General features: G+C 36.5%; 1 protein-coding gene across 1 annotated transcript; it reads left to right on the top strand.

The window, feature by feature from the left end:
- Positions 1-5631: 5631 nt before the first annotated feature.
- On the top strand, positions 5632-7944 carry Gm20868 (predicted gene, 20868). The gene is made up of 2 exons (NM_001160128.2): positions 5632-5735; positions 6850-7944. The coding sequence occupies exon 2, from the start codon at positions 7131-7133 to the stop codon at positions 7812-7814; it is 684 nt and encodes a 227-aa protein (NP_001153600.1). The 5' UTR covers positions 5632-5735; positions 6850-7130; the 3' UTR covers positions 7815-7944.
- The last annotated feature ends 3288 nt before the right edge of the window (positions 7945-11232 follow it).

Here is an 11232-nt window from a genome sequence, read left to right as displayed (position 1 = left end):
TAGCTTGGATACTACTGGGTATTGTGTGGAAGATAACAATCATTGGATCAGTTCAAAGCTTTGGGAGCTGCCAGTTAATAGGCTAAGCTTCAGACTACATCCTACCAATGGATAAATAGGGTCCAGTCTAGATGAATTTCTGGATCCCCAGGATACATGAATAGCATGCAGTATTCTAGAGTAGTATCCAGCTTAATGATACTTCTGTTGCTCTTGTGTCTTTCCCTCTTCTGTATCCCCCAAGTTCATTCCGCTTTCTTGGCATGACTCACAAATGAGCCTTTGTGTATTATCCTGTGGTATATGAGAGGAGTTGTCTGAAGAGAGATGAAATATTGAGTCATGGCAAACACAACTGTGGAAATGGAAACCATCCAGGGGCAAATGTTGTAAAATTAACATAGTCTGTGAAAGAAAAATGCTTTTGCTTTCAGAAGGAGAGTGAATGGAGTTTTTCACTAAGCTGGAAGGGGGCTAATAAAGACCCTTTTTAACTGGAGAATTTAATAAGAATTAACCAAAACCCAGGTGCAATTATTCTTACAGGAGTGAACTGGATAGATGGGTAGAGTTTGGCTAGTATAAGATACTTGATTTAATGACTTTTGAGGTCCTTTTTCGAAATCATGATCAATAAATTCTGCTCTCTGTGACATATCTACTATATTTGTTTGAAAGATGAATAAACTAGGATACATAGATATAGCTTTATAGTATAGTTCTTGAACTTTCATGATGTGACAATTAAATCTGTATGATCAGGACATATTTAGAGCTCTGTATTAGGCACACATAATCTATAGCTCCTGGGGACATACACGCAAATGAACAAACATGACTTTATAGTGTTTCTTGTTTTCAGAATGGAATACATTTTATAAATAATCTAAAAGCAATAGGTTCAGTTTCTATGTTCTTAGAGACAGAACCTTAAAGACCCTAAAAACTCTAAAAAAGAAAAAAGAAAAAAGAAGAGAAAAGAAAATAAACTTGAAGCTTTAAATAAACAATAAAAACCCTAAAACAAACAAACAAACAAACAAACAAAAACATAAAATTTTTGAAAAAATAAAACTAAAAGAACCTAAAACCCTAAAGAAAAAAAAACAAACAAAAAAAATCAACAAAAAAATTCTAGATCTCTACAAAGACCCAAAAAACCATAAAATAATTACCACAAACAAACAAACAAGGAAAGAACAATAGCCACACTAAGCCTTAAAAAAAAAATCTTGCCAAATACACTGAGAACAACCCTAAAATCATTTAAAAACCGTAAAAAAAACCCTAAAACAATAAAGCAAAACCTAAAACCCTAAAAAACCCTAAAATTATTAAACAAACACTAAATGACCCAAAAAAGCTATTTTTTAAATTCTTAATTAACATTTTTAAAACCCTAAAATTCTATAAATAAGAAAACACAAGAACTCTAAAAAGACCCTAAAAAATTATAAAACCCTAAAAAAAAAAATCCAAAAACTCTACAAGTCTAGATCCCTAATGAGACAATAAAAAAACAATTAAAAAAAAAAAAGAAAATGAAAAGATACAAAACCACCACCCCAACAACTACAAATTCTTCTGCCTTAAAAAATCGCCAAAAACACTGGAAAAGAAAATCATTTTCCAAACCTTATTAAAAAAATGCTTAAAACAATTTTTAAAAATTCCTTAATTAAATTAAAAAACAAAACAAAACTAAAAAATAAAGAAATACCCTAAAATTCTTTTTTTTTTTATAAAAGAAAACATTTATTTGGGGGCTTGCTCACAGTTTGAAAGGGTTAGTCCATTATCATCATGGTGGGAAGCAGACAGGCATGGTGGAGGAGAGGTAGCTGAGAGCTTCGAATCCTGATCTGAAAGCAGCCAGGAGAGAGAGTGAGGGGGAGAGACAGAGAGAGACAGAGAGAGAGAGAGACAGACAGAGAGAGAGAGAGAGAGACAGAGAGAGAGAGAGACAGAGAGAAACAGAGACAGAGACAGAGACATAGTTTCAAAGTCCTGGTATGGACTTTGAAACCTTAAAGATCACTCCTTACTAGGAGTGATCACACCTGTTCCAACAAGGCCACACCTCCTAATCCTTCCCAAACACTTCCATTAACCAGGGAATCAAGCAGTCAAGCATATAAGCCTACGTGAGGTTGTCTTATTCAGACCAAGACACTCATTAAACCTTGTAACAAAGCCAAGTTGAAAAGCAGTACTGTACAAGTGTTATGAGAAAAGTTGCTGGGACCAGGCTTACATTGCAATGCAGTGACCTGGCAACTCACTCAACAACAGTAAAAAGACCCACAAGAACTGTAAAACCCTAAAAAAAAGTTCCTTTAAAAAGTTCTAAAAACACATCAAAACTCTGAAACTCAAAATAAAATCCTTGAAAACCCGCTTTAAAAAGCAAAACAAAAAAACAAACATACAAACAAACAAACAACAACAACAAAAAACCTACAATACCCTGAAACCCTAAGTAAAATCCTGAGACTATAAAATCAATCCTACCCTCCCCCAAAATACCTACAAAACCCTGAAACATTAACTAAAATCCTAAGATAAAAAAATAATCCTAAGCCTATAAAAAAAAGCAAACACACACACAAGAAAACAAAAAACCCTTACAAAATCCTAAAACCCTATAAAACACTAAAAGTATAAAAAGAAACAAAAACAAAACAAAACACAACAACAAGAAGAACAAAATCACACAAAAATTACAATTCTCCTAAAATTATTTATAAACACTAAAAAGCCCTAAAACCCTGAAATACCTTAAATAAATAAATAAATAAATGAATAAATAAATAAATAAATAAAATAAAAATAAACCTCAACCCTACCCAAAACAAACAAACAAACAAGCAAACAAAAAACTTATAAGGACAAAAAACCTACCAAATTTAAAACCATTAAAACCCTAAAACTCTAAATAACACAAAGGGCTTTACCCTCCCACACACCCCCCCCTCTAAAAAAAAAAAAAACCTGAAAACTGTAAAATACTAAAAAGCCCGAAAAAAGCCTAAAACATTAGAAAAAGTAAATCAAAAGAAAAAAAAATCTAGAATCTTTAAACAAATACTGAAATAGTCCTAAAATACAAAAAAAAAAAAAAAGAAAAAGAAAAAAAAGAAAAAGAAGAGAAAAATAAAATTCTGAAAACACACCTATTAGCTAGGCAGTCATTCAACTTACAGAGTTTAGCCTGATTCTGAGTGCTGGTATTAAAGGGGAATAAAACTATACTTGACTCCTTTTTGTTTGTATAATTGTTTTCTAAAATATTTTTTTTCTCTGTGGGTGAGTATATGTGTGTGTGCGTGTGTGTGTGTTGTCCAAAGAGGTCATCAGATCGTCTAGAACTAGAATTGCAGGTGGTTGTGAACAACCATGTGGGTGTTAGAAATTGAACCCTGGTCCTGTGCAAAAGCAATCAGTGGGCCTAAGCAGTGAGCTATCTCCTCAGTCCTTTCTGCTTGCTCTAATCTCTACTTCACTATTCATCTTGCCTAAATATGTCTTTATTCCTACTTCTTCTGTCTGTTTTTATGTGATGAATTCTTGTTTGCTTTTCTCTTGTTTCTCCAATTACAGCACCAAGATTCTTCATTTCCTTTTGTTTTGGAAGATTCTCAAGGAATCTTAAATCCAGACTTTAGGGCAGTTATTTAAAATTCACACCTGGGGATTAATCTTCAGAAAATTATTTTTGGGAAAAACATGTGATTATTTCAACATCTATAGTAGTGTGGGGGCATTATTCTCCCTACGTCATGTACACTTAAGATCTTTAGATACCTCCTTCCCTGTGATAGCCTTGCAGCTCACTGAGTGACATGTGCATTTGATGATAAATGATACACAAACTTTGAAGCACCTTACCATATCCTGTCACCCATATCATGTTCAACATAGCAAGAACCACAAGTGAGTTGAAAAATACAAATATATTTTTTAGTGTCTTGAAGCTATAATCCCCAAATTAATCAAAATATTATTTGGACTCTGTTACTTTATACCAGTGTTTTTTTTTTAAGTGTACAAGTCGCAGGCCTTTTCTGTGACCCTTTGCACAGGTTTACAGTGTCCTTTTACCATCTTCATCCTCCCCACTATCCTCCATTGCTATCAGATCTCCCCCCTCCTGCTGCGCTTACTCTTCCAAAATACCTCCTATTTTTTAATGTCCCTTATTAAATTTATATTTTTACAATAGTCATTTTGAGTTTTACTTGTCTAACCTAATATATAGTATTTAACCATTCCATCCATTTTTTGAAAACAAAGCGCTGCACTAATACACATAGATGAGAAATATATTTCTCTCTCTCTCTCTCTCTCTCTCTCTCTCTCTCTCTCTCTCTCTCTCTCTCTCTCTCTCTCTCTCTCCTTCTGTCTCTCATTTTTAAGGCATTCATCCAGTAGTTGACATTTTAAATCACTCCATAGCATGTATGTTTCATACAGTGAGGCAATCAATATTGATGATATGGATATGTAGTGGTCCTTCTTAGATTTTTTTTTTTTGTGAACTTAAATCAACCTGGGAAGATAGAATCTCAGATAAAGATCCTCCATCACATTGGCCTGTGGCCACACCTTAAGGAATGATTTTTTTTATGACTGTTGTTGAAGGATCTAGCTCTCTATGGATAGTGTCATATTCTATGAAGATGATGTACAGGGTGTGGTGGGGACCGTGGAATGTACTGAAAACGATTTTTTTTGAAGAACTGAAGATCTATGTGCCATGAACAATTAAAGTGTCCTCTAATTTGTAAGTAAATTTTATACATACCTGTGTCCAGTATTCTGTCTACACATATTTCAAAAGTAAAATTACCTCATCTATTTCATCCTGTTTTACTGCATTTAATCTATGAAATTACTTATAATCAGAAGTGCTGGTAAATTTTAAAAACCTTTAAAATATGACTGGGAGATATCAGGTTTTTTTTTTTAATTTTATCACAACTTTGTAAGCATGCCCAAGATCTATGTTGTCCTCTTACTTTCCAAAGAATCCATAATTCATGATTGCCATTGGTTTCAATACATGTCATTTATCCCTGTCAAATTCCAGGTTTGTTTGCATAAAAATAGTCCTCCTCTAACTGTGGGTTTTCATAAAGTGAAAATTGGTGTGCTATCCAGTGTGCTGCCTCAAAGAATCTGGCAATATTTATGATAAGAAGCACAGCTTAAAGATAACCAAGGGAAAGGTTGGAACATGAAAAATAACCACCATGGATGTTGTCAAGGCAGAAACCGAAGACTTTCTCAGAACGAAAATAAAAACAAAAATGAAACAAAACAAAACACAAACCAAACAAATAAATAAAAATTCAACAACCAAACAATAAAAACCATGCAAGGGTGTAAATCTTTGGCAGAATATTACTCAGATCATCAGGCCTTTCAGTTGGGATTTCATTTATTATTTCTAGGAGGCCATATGAAAAGGTAAATTCGAGATGCTGAATGTTTCTGAGTGTAACTAGGGAAGGAACCAGCCTGAGAGGGGTTCTGTGATGTAAGCTGAACTAGGGTGATGTCACAGAGCACTGGCTGGAGGTTGCGCATCTATTCCACTTGGAGGCGCTAGAATCCATTCAAGGTGAGTTCACTATCTTCACAGTGGTGTGTCAAAGCCAGGTCATTTTTTCCCACAGGCTTTTGGTGCCTGGTCTCTATCAGGAGATCTTGACGACTAGGATATTTTTCTATGGGTAAGTACATTTATGAAATAATTGGGACCCTCATAGCTACAGAAAGCTAAAAATTTTCTCTCCTACAGTGAGTTACTGTACATTTTACTTTCCCCATGTTTATTAGCAAGGGAGATGAATGGTCTAGGTTAGTTTATCTCCTGAATTTATTATCCTTGCTAACCATATCTAGATCACAATTCCACTAAAATACCAAAGCTCCTGTTTGTCCATGTGCATGTTAGAAGTTATTAGTTCTAAAAGGCTGATATTGCCTCGACTTTTTGAGTTGTTCTTGAGTTCAGTGATGCAATGGCTTCATCGAATAATTCTGAAGCTGGGTCAGGAGAAACAATAAAGAAGGACAGTGGTGTGCTGTGTCCCTGGGAAGATATTTGTGAATGCAAGAACTTAGCTCAGAGCTTACGCTTACAAGAGAATCATGGTGACCCCTCTGGCCTTTTTTTTTTTTTCTCTTCTTCTTGATCATTGGGGGTAATTGTCATAGCACCACCTAAATTGACATAGAAATTCAAGGAGAGGATCCTCATCAGAGACAAATTTACTCAGGTCTGAAGAAATAAATGTTGATCTGAGTATGTTATTCTGAGCTCTAGAGAATTACTTGTTAATTACACTATTTTTATTTCCTTGTTTCCCTTGTTTCTTTGTTTCTTTGTTTGTTTGTTTGCTTGCTTGGTTAATTTTATTTGAGTTTCTGTATGTTTAGATTTGGCTGTCAGGAAAATCACTGTGTAGACCAGACTTGTCTTTCTCTCACTAAGGTCTGCCTCACTCTGCCTCTTGAGTACTATGATTAAAGTTATGGGTCACTACCACTTCCTATTAACTTCTCCATTTGATTGTTTGTTTTGTTATTTTTTGTTTGTATTTCTGTTTTGTTTGTTTTTCGTTTGATTTTCGTTTGTTTTCTTTTACTTGATGTTGTTGTTGTTGTTTGTTGTTGAGACAGGGTTCCTCTCTATAGCACTGACTGCCCTGGAACTCACTTTGTAGACCAGGCTGGTCTCTAATTTAGAAATCTGCCTGTCCTTGCCTTCTGAGTTCTGGGATTAAATGCATGTACCACCATGGCTGACTTATTAACTTCTTATTTTTATAAAATTAATTTTAGGAGCTCAAATCTGTTTAGCATAGTCTTCTTCACCTGCTCAGAAGTTCTCGTAGAGAAGAGTCTTGGTCCAGCATTCACTCCCAACCCATAACCATTGCCCATCAGGAATTCATATATATGACAGAGGCAACAGCATTGTGTCTGGCGTAAACGGGCAAGATCTTCAGTCCCAGGCAATGAGCAAGTATGATATTTGAAGGGAATGGAAGCCACAAGACAGTGTGATCTACCACAACAGGTCTACAGCCAGGTAGAAGACAATACATCTGAGGAGTCTGAGCATGACATCACTCAAGAAGAAGAGTAGGAGGAAGCCTTCTTCCCAGGCCCTGGGGAATATTGTTGGCTGCAGAATTTCTCACGGGTGGAAGGAAGGTAATGAGCCTGTCACCCATTGGAAGGCCATCATTCTAGGTCAACTGCCAACAAACCCTTCTCTTTATTTGGTGAAGTATGACGGAATTGACAGTGTCTACGGACAGGAGCTCCACAGCGATGAGAGGATTTTAAATCTTAAGGTCTTGCCTCACAAAGTAGTTTTTCCTCAGGTGAGGGATGTCCACCTCGCAGGCGCACTGGTTGGCAGAGAGGTACAACACAAATTTGAGGGGAAAGATGGCTCTGAGGACAACTGGAGTGGGATGGTGCTAGCCCAGGTGCCATTCTTACAGGACTATTTTTACATTTCCTACAAGAAGGATCCGGTCCTCTACGTCTATCAGCTCCTGGATGACTACAAGGAAGGTAACCTCCACATCATTCCAGAGACCCCTCTGGCTGAGGCGAGATCAGGTGATGACAATGACTTCTTAATAGGTTCCTGGGTGCAGTACACCAGAGATGATGGATCCAAAAAGTTCGGAAAGGTTGTTTACAAAGTTCTAGCCAATCCTACTGTGTACTTTATCAAATTTCTCGGTGACCTCCATATCTATGTCTATACTCTGGTGTCAAATATCACTTAAATTGAAAAAAAATCACAAAGTACAGAAATGTAAACTTATAGGATTGAAAAAAAATGTTTGTTTTCCTGTGTTGGGTACCTATGGGTCTTTGACAACCTCAGTATCTTTGTCAATAAAATTTGTTTTGTTCTAAAAATTAATACGTGTGACATGACATGCTTTTAGTGAACACTTTTTTGGAAGAGATGGACTATGGTAGAAAGAACATCAAAGGAAGATGAAAGTTGCAACGCAGGCTGTGAACAGTGCATACATCTAATATCACACAGGCTAAAATGGACAGGACTTAGATTCTGTGGTCTGCATAGTGAGCAAGGAATTGGAGATATGACTTAGAGGAGCAGGGATGGCAGCAAAAAATGGATTTTTAGGAAGAAGCAGAGAAAGACAGGACATAGATAGAATCTCTGGTATGAAGTCTGAGGGAGAAACAACAAGTTGGGGAAAGAGTGATAGATAAAAGGAATGTGGCCTTGTTACACAAAGTGCAACCCAGAAAACTGATCCAAAGAGATTCAGAAATCAGACAAAATAAGGTTTCATTTGAATAATGAAACCAAATGAAACTTGTCTCTCATTTTAAGATTTATTATCTTTATTTATATGGGTGGGAGTAGGGCATGAGCTTGAGAGTATAGGTGACCACAGAGACATGAGTTGTCAGATCCCATGGAGCTGGCATTAAAGCTGATTGTTAACCATTGGATATGAATTCAAGAAAACAAATCCAGTTTTTTTGCGGTACAGTAGTGCTCTTGACAACATGGTCATCTATTCCCATTGAGATATCTTTTTAAGAAATCCAATATTAACATGCAGAAAAGAGACCAGGTAGAAGTTAAGAAAGATTAAATTGATGGTGACCTTTAAAAACAATAAAGGACACACAAAGGACTAGAGGACACTGAGGGACAAATGAATTCTAAGATGAAGTTCTCAAAATGTGAAGCAGGAGACCCAGGAAGAATAGAAATTTTGTGCAAATAGTTAAAATTGGGCATATCCACATTAGGTTCTTTGGTTTCTTAACAAATAGCCAGCTGATCAGATCAAAGAGTAATTTAAAAGAGAAAATGAATAAACTGTGAGATAATATATGGTAGGGCGTGGATCCTGAGTTCTTTCCCTGTGCAATCTTTGCCTGGGATGAATCCTGTGATCTTTTGGAGGTCTCTGTTGAGTGCCCCAGATGACCATCAAAAAGCTCACCACTGGCCTGTTCCCCTGGCTCTCCTCCAAACATCTGACTCCCAACATACCTATGTACCTTTTCAGCCTGTCTATTCCCTGGAAATTCCTGTCTCAAATTTATGTGTGACCTCTTTCTCATAAAACAGTGAAGGTGTACTCAATGCATATGTGCTGATCTCTTTTCTATGCCAGTTCTCATGGGTTTCAAACTCTATGAGGTTGCCCAATATGTTGGTCACTACTCCTGAGTAGCCCCTGTGCTTCATGGGGGTCTTAATGGGTCCCATATGCACTCTGAGTGTTTCTTTTGTTTGTTTGTTTGGTTGGTTTTATTGTTGTTGTAGGTTTTTTGGTTTGTTTTTGTTTTGTTTGTTTGTTTGTTTTTTGTTTGTTTGTTTTTGTATTGTTTTTTGTTTTTGTTTTTAGTCAGGCTTGTCATGGACTCAATCATTTGTGTTTTTTCTCTAGAATAAGTTTGAATGCCAAATGACTTGAAAATACTCTTTATTGTTGATTAATTTTGATATCTGGGAGAGTTTCTATGCTAGCTGGATGTCTTAATTAGGGTTTCAATGCTGTGAAAAATCACTATGACTAAGACAACTCATTAGAAACATTTCATTAGGGCTTTTCAACATTTCATTGCAGTTTCAGAGGTTCAGTCCACTATCATCAAGGAAGTGAACATGCAAGTGTCTGGGCATATGTAGTGGTGGAGAGGAAGCTTAGAGTCTTCTGCATGCAGGGATGTTGTCTTCCACACTGAGCAGAGCTTTAAAGCCTCACAGTGATATGCTTCCTCCAAAAAGGCCACACCCACTCCTACAAGGCCACACCTCCTTATAGGCCAACTACATTCAGAGTGCCATACTGGTTTCATAGCAACTTGAAAAGATCTAGAGTCTTGCAAGAGGAGGAGCCTCAGTTGAGAAAATGCCTCATTAAGATCAAGCTTTTAGGAATTTTCTTAATTGGTGGGAGAGGACCCAGTTCATTGTGGGTGGGGACACCCTTGTGGTGGTAGTCTTGTGCTCCTTATGGAAGCAAGACTTAAGGAGCATGTCAATAAGCATCACCACTCCATGGCCTATGCATGAGCTTCTGGCTCCAGGAACCTGTGTTGTTTCAGTTTCTTTCCAAACTACTTTGATGATGAACAGCAATGTGGAATATAAGCTGAATAAAACTTTTGCTATGGAATTAGCGCTTTGGACATGGTATGTTCTTACAACAATAGAAACCTTAAGTAAGACAATTTCTTAGAGGAACAAAATATCTAATACTACCACTGTCACTTATCCTATAAGGACAAATAATGTGTAGATATTTTATTTTAATTTAAAGGTAAGATATTCTCATGTATATAATGACATGCAATTGTTCTAGTTTGCTTCTTTCTCACACTGAAGAATACTAACATCAAACATAACTTGGGAATATAAGGGTTATTAGCTTACATGTTACAGACTATTACCAAGGAAGGCAAAACAGGAACTTGAAGCATTACCAGGAAAGAGTGCTTATTGCTTGACCCTATCTTAGTCATTGTTCTATTGCTGTGAAGAGACATCATGGATAAAACAACTATTATGAAACAAAGCATTAACTGGGGGCTTGATTACACTTACAGAAGTTTAGTCAAACATCAAGTCAGTGACCGCAGCACTGTAGCAATAGAGAACTATTGATCCTTAGACAGAAAAAGATATTCTGCCATTACATTGGTTTCTTGAAACCTCAAAGACCACCCTTATTGACACAACCACTTCCTCCAATGAAGCCACATCTTCTCTCATTCCTTCTAATCCTTAAACACACTGCCAATCCCTGGTGACTAAATATCCATATATATGAATCTATAGTGTATATTCTTATTCAAACCACCAAAAATCATGTGGCTTGATCGAATATTTTATTTTAAATACAGAGTAAAAGCTTTCCTTTTATAAATGACTACTGATGAGCTTACCCACAGTTGCCTACCCTCACACATCGACCATCAATGAAGAAAATGTCCCATAGACTTACCCAAAAACCAAGTGAATAGAGACAATTCTTCAATTGTTCTCTCTCCTAAGGTGACGCTAGATTGTCAAGTTGGAGATAAATAAAATCCCAGCACATTAAGGTTTATCCTGCTCCATAACCCACACAAACATTACTCATCACAATCTCCTCATTCTGCCTAGGTGTAGACCCACTTCCCTCCATGGCAGAAGTGAAGGGT

Source organism: Mus musculus, chromosome Y (genome assembly GCF_000001635.26).
Source record: "Mus musculus strain C57BL/6J chromosome Y, GRCm38.p6 C57BL/6J".
NCBI lineage: Eukaryota > Metazoa > Chordata > Mammalia > Rodentia > Muridae > Mus > Mus musculus.
Note: the sequence above shows the minus strand (reverse complement) of the source record. Positions and strands in the feature narration are given on the sequence as shown.